Source organism: Oryctolagus cuniculus, chromosome 6, assembly GCF_051225735.1.
Source record: "Oryctolagus cuniculus isolate XC-2025 breed Fujian yellow rabbit chromosome 6, ASM5122573v1, whole genome shotgun sequence".
Classification (NCBI taxonomy): domain Eukaryota; kingdom Metazoa; phylum Chordata; class Mammalia; order Lagomorpha; family Leporidae; genus Oryctolagus; species Oryctolagus cuniculus.
In genome coordinates, this window is record NC_142872.1 from 175,578 (window position 1) to 189,407 (window position 13,830).

General features: G+C 50.7%; 1 protein-coding gene across 2 annotated transcripts; it reads left to right on the forward strand.

Annotated features, from left to right (window-relative positions):
• The first annotated feature begins 3,317 nt into the window (after window positions 1-3,317).
• On the forward strand, window positions 3,318-12,474 carry PRSS38 (serine protease 38). 2 transcript variants are annotated; one of them, XM_089334665.1, is made up of 5 exons: window positions 3,318-3,587; window positions 3,698-3,860; window positions 4,070-4,341; window positions 11,709-11,858; window positions 11,980-12,474. In XM_089334665.1, the coding sequence occupies exons 1-5, from the start codon at window positions 3,458-3,460 to the stop codon at window positions 12,006-12,008; spliced, it is 744 nt and encodes a 247-aa protein (XP_089190791.1). In that variant the 5' UTR covers window positions 3,318-3,457; the 3' UTR covers window positions 12,009-12,474. The 2 variants fall into 2 exon arrangements, with proteins under 2 accessions (XP_089190791.1, XP_008251000.4); XM_008252778.5 differs by having other exon boundaries at window positions 3,333-3,587; window positions 11,709-11,851.
• The last annotated feature ends 1,356 nt before the right edge of the window (window positions 12,475-13,830 follow it).

The window sequence follows — 13,830 nt, forward strand, 5'->3', positions numbered from 1 at the left end:
AGTTACAAAGAGAGAGAGACCTGAGGCTTCCCTCCACTGAATCACTCCCCGGATGTCCTCAACAGCTTGCGCTGGGTCAGGCCAGAGCCAGGAACCAGGAGTTTCCTCCTGGTCTCTCATGTAGGTGCAGGGGCCCAAGCACTTGGGTCATCCTCCACTGCTTTCTCAGGCCATTAGCAGGGAGCTGGATTGGAAGTGGAGCAGCCAGAACTTGAACTTGGTGCCCATAAGGGATACCGGTGCTGCAGTCACCATCCCCAGGAACTTTTTATTTTTTTAAATGCATATATATATATATATATACATATATAGTTTTAAAGAATATTCATGTCCTTCCTCCTATATATATTTATATGTATATTTATATAGTTTTAAAGAATATTCGTGTCCTTCCTAGGGTTCCTCCTCCCCACATTTCGGGTAGTTTCTTCTGAACCTTATGTTCTATCTAGTTCATGGATTCTATCTTCATCTGAATCTAAACTGTTGTCGAAGCCTGTGAGTTCTGAATTTTGTTTTTTGTGTTTTTCATGTCAAAAAATTCTATTTCAGTTTTTTGAAAGACTCTGCCACATTTATAGTTTCCAGTTGTTGCTATAAATATTTACAAGCACAGTTTTATCCTCTTGAGCACAATAAGCACATTCGTTTTACAGTTTCTGGCTGATAGCTCAACTATCTGGGTTTCTTCCGGTTTGTTTTTTTCTGCTGGCTCTCAGTCACGGTGTGCTACCTCATGTTTCTGGTTATCTCTGCTTATGTGCTGGAGAGGTATTTACGTTTTACTCATGAAAGTAATGTAATGCTTCAGGGGATGCCACCACTGCCCTGAGAGGACTTTTGTTTCTTTTGCCAGGCACAGGCAGGCACTAGCAATCTGGGTTACTCTGCACCGAGTTCAGGGCTTGAGAACTTGAGATTTTCTGAGTTCAGGGTTTGAGTCACCCAGATGATTCAAAGCTGGGCTGTTCTGCGTCTGATTCACCCATATTCCGAGGGTGCATCCCTTCTTGTTTTCAGCCCAAAGCAGGTGTGGTGCACCATGGTCCACACCCATCGCTTCCCTAACCCAAAACGGCTGCCAAAAATGACACAGAGTCCCTGTGCTGCCCTTTCTGAAAGGGCAGCAGCAGCCTGAATGCTTGAGTCTCCTGGTTGGGTCTTATTCTGGTGACCCAGCATCACGGTTTGGGTATTTCCTGCTTCTCTGGGGGTGATTTCATGTTTTATCATGGAGTCTAGTTGCCTTCACCGGAAGGGCTAGCCCTTATTACCTTGTTTGCAATTGTTGGAAACCTTTCCAACTTTTAATCTAAAGGTTTTTTTTTTTTAAAGATTTGTTTTTATTTGTTTGAAAGGCAGAGTTACAGAGAGAGGGGAGGAGGAGGGGAGAGAGAGCGCGCAATCCTTCATCTGCTGGTTCACTCCCCAGATGACTGCAATGGCCAGGGCTGGACCAGGCCAAAACCAGCAATGCGGAGCTTCTTCCAGGTCTCCTACATGGATGCAGGGGCCCAAGCACTTGAACTATCTGCTGCTGCTTTCCCAGGCCATTAGCAGGGAGCTGGATCAGAAATGGAGCATCCAGGTCTCAAACTGGCACCCATATTGGATGCCAGTATTACAGGTGGAGGCTTAGTGTACTATGCCAGAAGGTTAAGTGTTCCTTTTGTCTATTTTTGTGTGAATTGTGAGGTACCATTCTTATTTCATTTCTCCTCATGTGCATAGCCACTTTTCCAAGTGTACACCACATATGGGAGTTCCATGACTGTGGGCTGTGCTCCTGGAATGGGCTGACACCTGCATCCTCCAGAGCCACGGGCTGGAATCCTCACCCCCATTGTGAGGGTGGCTGGAGGCAGTTATGTTGAGAATGGAAGCCTCCTGAATGGGGTTCTTGTTCTCAAGAGCTCCCTCACCCCGTCCACCTTGCTGCCCAAGGACCCAGATTGAGTTCCAGGCTGCAGGCTTAGCCTCAGCTGTTGCTAGTATTTTGGGAGTGAACCAGAGGAGTGGAATACTCTATTTCTCTCTGTCTGCCTTTCAAGTAAATAATAAATTAAAAAAATGTAAATGTTATTGTCTATAAGCCACAGAGTTTTTATATGATATTTTGCCATAGCAATCTGAATTAAGACAATTCCATTACCATTTATTTATTTATTTATTTATTTATTTTTGACAGGCAGAGTGGACAGTGAGAGAAAGAGAAAGGTCTTCCTTTGCTGTTGGTTCACCTTCCAATGGCCGCTGCGACCGGCGCATCGCGCTGATCCGAAGCCAGGAGCCAGGTGCTTTCCCTGGTCTCCCATGCGGGTGCAGGGCCCAAGGACTTGGGCCATCCTCCACTGCACTCACGGGCCATAGCAGAGAGCTGGCCTGAAAGAGGGGCAACCGGGACAGAATCCGGCACCCTGACCAGGACTAGAATGCGGTGTGCCAGCGCCGCAAGGCGGAGGATTAGCCTATTGAGCCACGGCGGCGGCCAATTCCATTACCATTTTTTGTCCCTGTATATACACTACTAATGTTTTTTTAAGATTTATTTTATTTATTTTAAAGAGTTACACAGAGAGAGGAGAGGCAGAGAGAGAGAGAGAGGTCTTCCATCTGTTGGCCTACTCCCCAGATGGCTGCAACAGCTGGAGCTGTGCTGATCCAAAGCCAGGAACCAGGAACTTCTTCCGGGTCTCCCACACAGGTGCAGGGGCCCAAGGACTTGGGCCATCCTCTACTGCTTTCCCAGGCCATAGCAGAGAGCTGGATTGGAAGAGGAGCAGCCGGGACTAGAACCGGTGCCCATATGGGATGCCGGCGCTTCAGGCCAGGGCTTTAACCCACTGTGCCACAGCACCGGCCCCAACACTACTAATGTTTTAATTACTATAGCACCACAATGAGATTTGGGGTTGTGTAGGGAAAACTGATCTGTCTTACTCTCTTGGACCTTTACCCTCCCACGTAAATTATAACTTTTTTAAAAAAAGATTTATTTATTTATTTGAAAGGTGGAGTTATGGAGACAAAGGGGGGGAGGGGAGAGAGATAGGTCTTCCATCTGCTGGTTCACTCCCCAAGCCTGCAAGAAGGGGCATGTTTCATAACGTGCAAAGGTTGGCAGCTGTGCAGCAGAGCTGTCCATGGTAACTGACTTACAGAATCAAGTCTGGCACAGAACCGGCCTACACAGTTTTGTCTGTGGGCTGTGGTGACAAACCCAAGGGTGGGGGTGAGGCACGGGGTGAAGCCCCAGTGTCTGGGTTGAGTGGCTACTGCCACATGTGTGTATCACCTGCTGGGGGCGCCCTCCCTGCCCCTGCCTCTGAACTTTCACCTGCTGGGGGCGCCAAGTGTTCAGGCTAGGTGCAGTCGCCTGCTGGGGGCGCCTTTGCGCCCAGGCTCCCAAGGCCCAGGCTCCCTCACGCGTCCAAGTCAGGCGCATCCTTCCATCCTCATGGCACCCTTCTCAGGCCTGGGCTTCCTGCTACTATTGCTGCTGCTGGTGACGAGGACCCCAGCCCCAGCTGAGGCATGGGTCCGGGGACCTCCCAAGAGCCCAAGAAACTCCTCGCGCGGTGACCCCGGTAGGCCCCTGCTCCAGGGCGCAGCAGAGGGAATCCCATGGCTCGCGGTGGAGCTGGCAGCGGCGGACGCCCCGCTGGCCCGCTCCCCTCACGCCCTGTCCCCTTCCCAGCCTGCGGTCGGCGAGCGGTGCCGGGCAAGGTGCTGGGCGGCGCGCCGGCCACCGAGACCAGGTGGCCATGGCAAGTGAGCGTGCACTACGCTGGCTTCCACGTATGCGGCGGCTCCATCGTCGATGAGTACTGGGTGCTGTCGGCGGCACACTGCTTCCACCGGTGAGGCCCGGAGCCGCGGTCACAGCGCGTGACTCGCGCGCCTGGGAAGCGGGTCCACGGCAGAGGCCAGCGCCTGCGCACAGGGCAGCCTTGTGGAACTGAGTCCTGGGCAGGGGCTGGGGTCGCGACTCCTCCCGGCCTGTGCCTGCCTTTTCGTGGTGCTGGTCTCTGCGCTGGGCCGCAGGCAATGTGCCTTCCCCGGCTTGCAGGGACAAGAGCTTGGAGACCTTTGACTTGTATGTGGGCCTCACCAACCTCAAGGCAGCCCGCAACCACACCCAGTGGTTCGAAGTGAACCAGGTGATTCTGCACCCCAGCTATCAGATGTACCACCCCATTGGCGGGGACGTGGCGCTGGTGCAGCTCAAGTCCCGCATCACATTCTCCGACGCCGTGCTCCCTGTCTGCCTGGCGCCTGCCGATCTAAACCTCACAGGCCTGGCATGCTGGGCTACTGGATGGGGCCTGATCTCACAGCAAGGTAAGAGCAGGTGTAGGCCTCAAGGGCATGGAAGGGGTCATGGAAGCCGTGAGGGAGAGATAAAACACCTGACAGGTGACAGGGTGCCACCAGGGAAGGGGTAAAGACAGGCAAAATGCCACGCAGCAGGGCAGCTCCAAAAACACACTACAAACACAGGAAAGCCCCCCACTCACAGGAACTACCACACTCACAGGAACCCACCACACGCACAGAACTCACCACACTCACAGGAACTACCACACTCACAGGAACCCACCACACTCGCTGGAACTCACCACACTCACAGGAACTACCACACTCACAGGAACCCACCATACTCACAGGAAGTGCCACACTCACAGGAACCCAACATACTCACAGGAACTCACCACACTCAAAGGAACTCACAACACTCACAGGAATTCACCACATGCACAGGAACTACCACACTCACAGGAACCCACCACACTCACAGGAACTCCCCACACTCACAGGAACTACCACACTCACAGGAACCCACCACACTCACAGGAACTCACCATACTCACAGGAACTCCCCACACTCACAGGAACTACCACACTCACAGGAACTCACCATACTCACAGGAACTCACCACACTCACACAAACTGCCACACTCACAGGAAATCACCACACTCACAGGAAATCACCACACTCACAGGAACTACCACACTCATAGGAACTACCACAGTCACAGGAACCCACCATACTCACAGAAACTCACCACACTCACAGGAACTCACCAGACTCACACAAACTGCCACACTCACAGGAACCCACCATACTCAAAGAAACTCACCACACTCACAGGAACTCACAACACTCACAGGAACCCACCACACTCACAGGAACTACCACACTCACAGGAACTCACGACACTCACACAAACTGCCACACTCACAGGAACCCACCACACTCACAGGAACCCACCACACTCACAGGAACTCACCACACACACTGGAACCCACCACACTCACAGGAACTACCATACACACAGGAACTCACCACACTCACACAAACTGCCACACTCACAGGAACTACCACACTCATAAGAACTACCACACTCACAGGAACCCACCACACTCACAGGAACCCGCCACCCTCACAGGAACCCACCATACTCACAGGAACCCGCCACCCTCACAGGAACCCACCACACTCACAGGAACCCACCACACTCACAGGAACTACCACACTCAAACAAACTGCCACACTCACAGGAACCCACCACACTCACAGAAACCCACCATACTCACAGGAACTCACCACACTCACAGGAACTCACCACACTCACACAAACTGCCACACTCACAGGAACCCATCACACTCATAAGAACTGTCACATTCATAGGAACTCACCACACTCACAGGAACTCACCACACTCACAGGAACTACCACACTCACAGGAACCCACCACACTCACAGGAACCCACCACACTCACAGGAACTGCCACACTCACAGGAACTACCACACTCACAGGAACTCACAACACACAGGAACTCACGACACACAGGAATACACCACACTCACAGGAACTGCCACACTCACAGGAACCCACCACACTCGCAGGAACCCGCCACCCTCACAGGAACTACCACACTCACAGGAACTCACGACACTCACACAAACTGCCACACTCACAGGAACCCACCACACTCACAGGAACCCGTCACACTCACAGGAACTACCACACTCACAGGAACCTACCACACTCACAAGAACTGTCACATTCATAGGAACTCACCACAACCACGGGAACTACCACACTCACAGGAACTGCCACACTCACAGGAACTCACCACACTCACAGGAACTCACCACACTCACAGGAACCCGTCACACTCACAGGAACTCACCACACTCACAGGAACTACCACACTCACACAAACTGCCACACTCACAGGAACCCACCACACTCACAGAAACCCACCACACTCACAGGAACTCACCACACTCACAGGAACCTACCACACTCACAAGAACTGTCACATTCATAGGAACTCACCACACTCACAGGAACCCACCACACTCACAGGAACCCACCACTCTCACAGGAACCCACCACAACCACAGGAACTACCACACTCACAGGAACTGCCACACTCACAGGAACTCACCACACTCACAGGAACTACCACACTCACAGGAACTGCCACACTCACAGGAACTACCACACTCACAGGAACTCACAACACACAGGAACTCACGACACACAGGAATACACCACACTCACAGGAACCCACCACACTCGCAGGAACCCACCACACTCGCAGGAACCCGCCACCCTCACAGGAACTACCACATTCACAGGAACTACCACACTCACAGGAACTCACGACACTCACACAAACTGCCACACTCACAGGAACCCACCACACTCACAGGAACCCGTCACACTCACAGGAACTACCACACTCACAGGAACCTACCACACTCACAAGAACTGTCACATTCATAGGAACTCACCACAACCACGGGAACTACCACATTCACAGGAACTGCCACACTCACAGGAACTCACCACACTCACAGGAACTCACCACACTCACAGGAACCCGTCACACTCACAGGAACTCACCACACTCACAGGAACTACCACACTCACACAAACTGCCACACTCACAGGAACCCACCACACTCACAGAAACCCACCACACTCACAGGAACTCACCACACTCACAGGAACCTACCACACTCACAAGAACTGTCACATTCATAGGAACTCACCACACTCACAGGAACCCACCACACTCACAGGAACCCACCACTCTCACAGGAACCCACCACAACCACAGGAACTACCACACTCACAGGAACTGCCACACTCACAGGAACTCACCACACTCACAGGAACTCACCACACTCACAGGAACTGCCACACTCTCAGAACCCCCACACTCACAGGAACTCACCACACTCACAGGAACTCACCACACTCACAGGAACTACCACACTCACAGGAATTTACCACAATCAGAGGAACCCAGGACACTCCTAGGAACTATCACATTCACAGGAACCCAGGACACTCACAGGAACATCCCACACACTTCATAAAGAAAGGAAGAATAGCCTGGTAATTCCCAGTCCCATGAATTGGTGCATGTTCTTAGGGAAATGCAAAAGCTGCTTACCCTATTCCATTGCTCCTGTTGTGCTTATACTACTCCTGTACACAGATCCACTCATCTCACCGTAGCCAATAAACACGTAGAATTACTCATTTTGATTACAAGTACACTTTTTAAATAGAGAACAGCAGAAGGGATTGGTTTCTCTATTGGGTTCTGGAATCCCTACCCTTCGATCAGCATCTGTTTGTTGTCTTTGGGGACCTTTTTTGTGTTGTATCCTTGACTGACTTTGTTGTATGCAGAGAAAATAGTTACAGCTTCTTCACACTTGAGTGTGAAATTTGCATTCAGTATCCCAAGAGCGAAAGCCTCATTCTCCTTATTCTCCTAAGATTTTAAATTAGGCTTAGAAATCTCCTTTAAGGCCGGCGCCACAGCTCACTAGGCTAATCCTCCGCCTTGCGGCGCTGGCACACCGGGTTCTAGTCCCAGTTGGGGCGCCGGATTCTGTCCCGGTTGCCCCTCTTCCAGGCCAGCTCTCTGCTGTGGCCAGGGAGTGCAGTGGAGGATGGCCCAGGTGCTTGGGCCCTGCACCCCATGGGAGACCAGGAAAAGCACCTGGCTCCTGGCTCCTGCCATCGGATCAGCGCGGTGCGCTGGCCGCGGCGGCCATTGGAGGGTGAACCAATGGCAAAAGGAAGACCTTTCTCTCTGTCTCTCTCTCTCTCACTGTCCACTCTGCCTGTCAAAAAAAAAAAAAAAGAAAGAAATCTCCTTTAGCCTATTAAAAAAATAAAGCATTACTTTCTATGATCTTCTCCTTAAGTGCCTGTGCTTCTTTCCCCTAGATTTATACTAGGGTACTTTAAAAGATGAGTATCTCTGGATATTGAGAAGCAATTTTAAAAATTTCATTTGCTAATCAGTTGTAACTATTGATATTTGCATGTTGATCTTGTATCCAACCACTATACTAAACTCATTTTTAATAGTCAACTGATTTTGAGGCCAGCGCAGTGGCGCAGCAGGTTAAAGCCCTGGCCTGAAGTGCAGGCATCCCATATGGGTGCCGGTTTGAGACCAGCTGCTACTCTTCCAATCCAGCTCTCTGCTGTGGCCTGGGAAGGCAGTGGAAGATGCCCAAGTCCTTGGGCCCCTGCACCCATGTGCAGGGAGACCCAGAAGGGGCTCCAGGCTCCTGGCTTCGGATCAGCACAGCTCAGGCCGTTGTGGCCATCTAGGGAATGAACCAGCTGATGGAGGACCTCTCTCTCTGTCTCTCTCTGTAACTCTGTCTTTCAAATAAATAAAATAAATCTTTAAAAAAATTCAACTGATTTTGTTGATAATTTTAGATAAAATATTATATTTTCTTCAAATAAAGACTGTTACATCACTTCCTTTCCTTATTTTATCTTTTACGTATTTTTCTTATTGCAATGGTTGGAAACTCCAGTAGAAATTATGGTAGGTCTATTTTTCTGGTTTTATTTTATTCAAAGTGCTCCTAATAATTCAGTATATTTATGGGTTGACCTAGAGTTTTTAGGTTGATAAATCATACCAGATTGAGAAAGTTACCTGTTATAGTTGGCTTACTTTAAGAAAAATATGGATCAGTGTTGAATTTATTCAGATATTTATAGCAACCCCTAGGAGGATCACATAATTTTCTTTTAATCTATTGATGCCAGGAATAGGTATTTAATGTGGAATACCTCTGAACTCTGAGGAAAGCTTTATTTGGAATTTTTTGTATTATTTATTTAACAGATAGAACTTGAGAGTTTTTGTTTGGAACTTTTCCACATGCAATTGTAAATAACATGAGTCTAAGGTTTTCTTTGTTGGCTAACCTCATCTTTTGTTGACGTCTTTGTGCTGCTGACTTTGGGTGGATGGGTTGAATGCTTTCCTGTTTATTTGTATTCTCTGGAAAATGGTTTCTGTTAAAACAGGAACAAGCTATTCCTTGAAGTTTGGATCTGATTTTCCCATAAAGCACACTGATGCTGGTACCATTTGTAAGTGTTGGTTGGAATAATATTGTCTTACTATCTGTTATGGCCACTGGTTCATTTAGATTTTTAAATTTATTCTTAGGCCAATTTTGATGGATTACATTTTTTTTCAAAGTGTTGGTGCCATACTTGTATTACATGTACATTTTTTTAAGATTTGTGTATTTGAAAAAGTTACATTAAGAGAAGGAATGGCAGAGTAAGAGAGAGAGCAAGGTCTTTCATCTGCAGGTTCACTACCCAGATGGCCACAATGGCCGGAGCTGTGCTGATCCGAAGCCAGAAGCCAGGAGCTTCTCCTGGGTCTCCCACACGGGTACAGGGACCCAAGGACTTGGGCCATCTTCTGCTGCTTTCCCAGGCCACAGCAGAGAGCTGGATCAGAAGTGGAGCAGCCGGGTCTCAAACCAGAGCCCATATGGGATTCTGGCATTGCAGGCAGCAGCTTTACCTGCTACACCACAGTGCCAGCCCCTGCATGTACTTTTAACAGTAATAAATGGGAGTTACAGATCCTTTTTGCAGGAAGCAGTTGCATCACACTCCTGTTGGAAGGATAGCTTCACCAGATAGAGAATTCTGGGTCGACAGCTTTTATGTTTTGGTACTGCTTTCCTAGTGGATGCTGTTTTCTTCTGACTTGCCTAGTTTTTAGTGAGAAATGGGTTACGACTCTCATCGTTGGCAGTCTGTATATAATATTTCCCCTATTTTGGCTACCTTCAAGATTTCTCATCAATTCTGTTGTTTAGCTTTTTTTGTTTTTAAAGATTCATCTATTTATTTGAAAGACAGAGTTACAGAGAGAGAAGGAGAGACAGAGAGAGCTCTTCCATCCATTGGTTCACTCCCCAAATGACCTCAACAGCTGGCCAATCCAAAGCCAGGAGCCAGGAACCTCCTCCAAGGCTCCACGTGGGTGCAGGGGCCTAAGCACCTGGGCCATTAGCAGGGAGCTGGACAGGAAGTGGAGCAGCCAGATCTCAAACTGGCACCCACACGGGATGCCGGCATTGAGGGCTCACCCCCTACACCACAGCACTGGCCCTGTTGTTCAGCTTTTTAATCGTGATGTTTCTAGGAGTGCTGTCTTTAATTTTGGAAATTTCTTGGCCATGGCATCATAATGTAGTTCTTCTGCCTCTACTTTCTCTTCCCCTGGAACTAGCTCCACAAATGCCGCATTGATTGCTTTTGTCTCAACTAGGTTCTCCCCTCCACCGCCCCCTACCCCCCACAGTCTTTCTCCGTGTTTCCGTTCATATAATTTCTGTGACCTATCTCCAAGTTCATTGATCTTTTTTCTTAGCTGTACCCAATCTTTTGATAACCTCATCAAAGGAATTTGTCAGCTCTGATATTGTGTCTTTATTTCTAGTGTTTATAAATCATTTTCTTAGACTTTTCATCTTGCTGCTGAAATTCTTCATTTGTTCAAGCACGTTGTTCACCTTTAAAGAATTCCGTTTCACATAGAAATATCAGTTATTTTGAAGGCCCTGTCAGATTCTTCTGATACCTTCATGCACAGCTCTGATTCTGTGTGTGTTGTACCACTTGACAATGGATCTGGCATTCTTTTGGGGTCCCCCCCACTGTTTTTTCTTTTGTTGTTGTTGTTGTTAAATTCCAGACATTGTGGAATGTTTAAGGCCCACCTTCCTCCTCTTGCGGGAACTTGAGGGTTCCTGAGCCACTTTTTTGCTCAGAGGGATGGGGTCACTGCAGAGACGAGTGCTGTGACGCTGCACCTGGCGTGAGGGCCGTGCTCTGCCTCTGTCTGCAACTGCTCTGTGCTGTGATGCATACAGGGCAGGCCCTCCAAAGGTGATGCCTGGCCTGAGCCAGTGGAGGGGAGCTCCCTGTCTCCTTGTTTCAGCCTTGGCCTCAACTCTGAGAGGGAGCCTGTACTCACTCCTGCTCCAGCCCTGCTGTGCCCCAGTGCTGGCCCCAGCAGTGACCCCTGCCTGTACCCTGCATAGTTGGTCTCTCGCTTCCCTGGGGACCTAGGCTTCCGTCCCACCCCCACCCCCACCTACAGGAACAGTGGGGTGTGCCAGGCCCTGCCATCCCACTGGCTGGAGGTTCCAGCTTCCTCTGAGAGAAGCCACACTGTGGGTCCAGAGCACTCTCACGAGAGACAGTGTTGCCAGGGAGACCACATCACATGGGCTGAGGGACACCGTCTGATGTCTCTGCTCCTCCCTGTGGGTTGCTCCTCCTGCCGTGCACCAGGAATAGCCCTCGTCCTGTCCCCTCTCCCAACAGGTCACTCCTCAGAGGAACTGCAGGAGGCCCGGCTGCCTCTGATCCCGATAGCCATGTGCCGGCTGCTCTACGGGCACCGGTCCTACATTATGCAGGACATGCTGTGTGCTGGAGACATCTGGAACTGGAAGACTGTGTGTGAGGTGAAAGGTGGGGCCAGGTGGGGGTGTCCTGGGGTCTCACACTCTGCAGTGCTGCCGCCAGGGAGGGACCATGTGAGTGGGCGAGCCCCACACTCTGGGTTCACAGGAAGCCCCCTCCTCCTTGGCAGGGAGACTCTGGGGGCCCACTGGTCTGTGAAATCAACGAGACCTGGTTGCAGATTGGAATTGTGAGCTGGGGTCGTGGTTGTGCCCAGCCCATGTACCCTGGAGTGTATGCCCGCGTCTCCCATTTCTCACGTTGGATTCGCTATCACATACAGGTTGTACCCACCCCTCCTCAGCCGACCCCTGCCCTCTCCCCTGCTCTCCCCTCCACTCTCAGTGTCCTCGTGGCTATGCTGGTCAGCCTCTCAGCTTTGTGAGGGCCAAGGCTCCCCTCCTGCTTCAGGCTTTCTACAGCTGCATGCCCTGCCCCTGGCCTGGCACAGACACCTCCTGCCGATCTCTCTCTGGAGCCAGGTGAGGGCCACCTGGACAGGCCTCGATGCTGGGTCTGGGACAGCCTGGGACTGAGAGCAGAGAGGACACCAGGGCGGGGCCAAGGGCCTGGATTCTGTGTATCTGGGATTTGATGATATCATTAAATGTTTATGAAGCAAGCATCCCAGAACTCCTGAGCTGGTTTCTCCACTCTGTAGTTGCTGCAGGCTGCATCCCCAGAACAAGTGGTGAGTAGTGCACAGGGTGCAGGGTGCATGTGTCTCACCTGACACTGATGCAGGTGAGAGTGTGTGTGTGCACAGGGTGCAGGTGTGAGTGTGTGTGCACACAGGATACAGGGTGCATGTGTCTCACCTGACACTGATGCAGGTGAGAGTGTGTGTGCGCACAGGGTGCAGGTGTGAGTGTGTGTGCACACAGGATACAGGGTTCATGTGTCTCACCTGACACTGATGCAGGTGAGAGTGTGTATGCTCACAGGATACAGGTGAGAGTATGTGTGTCCACAGGGTGCAGGGTTCATGTGTCTCTCCTGACACTGATGCAGATGTGAGTGTTTGTGTACACAGGGTGCAGGGTCCATGTGTCTCACCTGACACTGATGCAGGTGAGAATGTGTGTGCACACAGGGTGCAGGTGAGAGTATGTGTGCCCACAGGGTGCAGGGTTCATGTGTCTCACCTGACACTGATGCAGGTGTGAGTCTGTGTGCACACAGGGTGCAGGGTCCATGTGTCTCACCTGACACAGATGCAGGTGTGAGTGTGTGTACACAGGGTGCAGGTGAGAGTGTGTGTGCACACAGGGTGCAGGTATGAGTGTGTGCACACAGGGTACAGATGTGAGTGTGTGTGCACACAGGGTGCAGGGTCCATGTGTCTCACCTGACACAGATGCAGGTGAGAGTGTGTGTGCACTAAGGGTGCAGGTGAGCGTGTGTGTGCACACAGGATACAGGTGAGAGTATGTGTGCACACAGGGTGCAGGTATGAGTGTGTGCACACAGGGTGCAGATGTGAGTGTGTGTACACACAGGGTGCAGGGTCCATGTGTCTCACCTGACACTGATGCAGGTGAGAGTGTGTGTGCACTAAGGGTGCAGGTGAGCGTGTGTGTGCACACAGGATACAGGTGAGAGTATGTGTGCACACAGGGTGCAGGTGAGAGTATGTGTGCACACAGGGTTCAGGATCCGTGTGTCTCACCTGACACTGATGCAGGTAAGAGTGTGTGTGCACACAGGGTGCAGGTGTGAGTGTGTCTGCGCACATGTTAAGATGTGCAAAAATCTGTAACATTGCTAATGGACCAGGGCAAAGCCAGGAGCTAGGAGCTCTGGATCTCCTGTGTGGGTGGCAGGGATTCAGTACTGAGGCTTCACCTGCTCTCTTCCATGTGTGTTAGCAGGGAGGTGGAGCAGTCTAAGCCACGACTCAATCCTGCACTCCAGTATGGATACAGACACTGTCAGAAGAATTCACTCCTAATTGCCAGCTTATGCACAGCATACAGAAGAG